General features: G+C 26.4%; 1 protein-coding gene across 1 annotated transcript in view; it reads right to left on the bottom strand.

The window, feature by feature from the left end:
* LOC107646191 (naringenin 8-dimethylallyltransferase 2, chloroplastic) overlaps window positions 1-1,304 on the bottom strand; it is an 18,141-nt gene that overhangs the window by 4,501 nt on the left and 12,336 nt on the right. Inside the window, exons 4-5 of the mRNA XM_016350399.2 lie at window positions 1,276-1,299; window positions 492-575 (exon numbers count right to left, since the gene is read on the bottom strand). Coding sequence (XP_016205885.1) covers window positions 492-575; window positions 1,276-1,299 — 108 coding nt within the window. The remainder of the gene's footprint in view (window positions 1-491; window positions 576-1,275; window positions 1,300-1,304) is intronic.

Raw genomic sequence — 1,304 nt, 5'->3', positions numbered from 1 at the left:
CTTTTAATTTATACTTAATATTTAATTTATTTTTATACAATTATTATTGATTAGAAAGTGAGACGTTGAAATCTGGATATTCAAATTGAATAACTAAAACTTAAAATTGAAATCCAAATTAAAATTTAGAGAAAAGGATAAATAGGTCCTGAACCTTTTGTCCCGCGGACATTTTCGTTCCTGACCATTGAAAAATACTTTTAAGTCCCTGACATTCACACAATTTGGACAGATCAGTCCCTCCGTCCAAATGCCTCCGTCAAGGACTGATCCGTCCAAATGCTTTTGTCAGGGACTGATCCGTCTAAATTTTGTGAAGGTTAGGGACTTAAAAATTTTTTTCAATGGTCAGGAACGAAAATGTCCGCAGGACAAAAGATCAGTCCTTTTCTCTAAAATTTATTTAGGAGATACAAATTGAAATCCAATTAGGAGATAATATATGGTGCCAAAAACAATAATTAAGTTCATATATAAATATATAGTCGTACCATAAATAAAGATGCTGCAACAATAGCGAGTCCACCTCCAAAAGAAATCTTCGATGATGCCAAAGGACGGTATGGCTTATTAATCTGAAAAAAGGACCAACCATATATAACCAAAGTAACTAGTAATCTGAAACCATGATTCTTAAAATCAAATTCAATTGGTCGGTTTAATTTAGTTAATTAAAAATGGATTACCAAATTTATTCGGTTTAATATAAAAATCGTATAGTAAATTAGTTAAAATTAAAAAAAATGGTAAAAAATAAATAACCAATCGAAGCGATGAGTTTTAGTTGTTAACTTGTTTACAATAATAAATCATAAAAAATTATTCTTTTAAAAAATTATATTTTTATACATAAATATATTATATTATTTTATTATATACAGTTAAATTTTGGTTAAATTTTTAACTCTTTAACTATACTGGTTTGATGATCAGTTTCGATTTTTAGAACTTTTTGTACGAAAAAGTTATATATTTTCTAGTTTGCTTTCTCACTCTAAATAATTTGTATATTAAACACAAAAATTTGATTACCAAAGTTAGATATAGATTACTCAAAATTTGTATGTAAAAGCATTAAGCAACTTATGTTGTTCAATAATTCAAAATAGATATTAAATATCCTAGCTACTTTTGTGAATTCACAGCTGAACAAAACATTTTTTTTTTGTAATCATATTTATGAATTTACAAAATCCAACATTATTCCAAACATGCAAAAGAAAACAATTTATTTTTTTCACCCAAATTGTTTATTTTTATTTAATAAGTTCATACCTTGTCTATTTCAATATCGGCCAATTGAT

Source organism: Arachis ipaensis, chromosome B01 (genome assembly GCF_000816755.2).
Source record: "Arachis ipaensis cultivar K30076 chromosome B01, Araip1.1, whole genome shotgun sequence".
NCBI lineage: Eukaryota > Viridiplantae > Streptophyta > Magnoliopsida > Fabales > Fabaceae > Arachis > Arachis ipaensis.
This window is presented reverse-complemented; position numbering and strand designations above follow the sequence as displayed.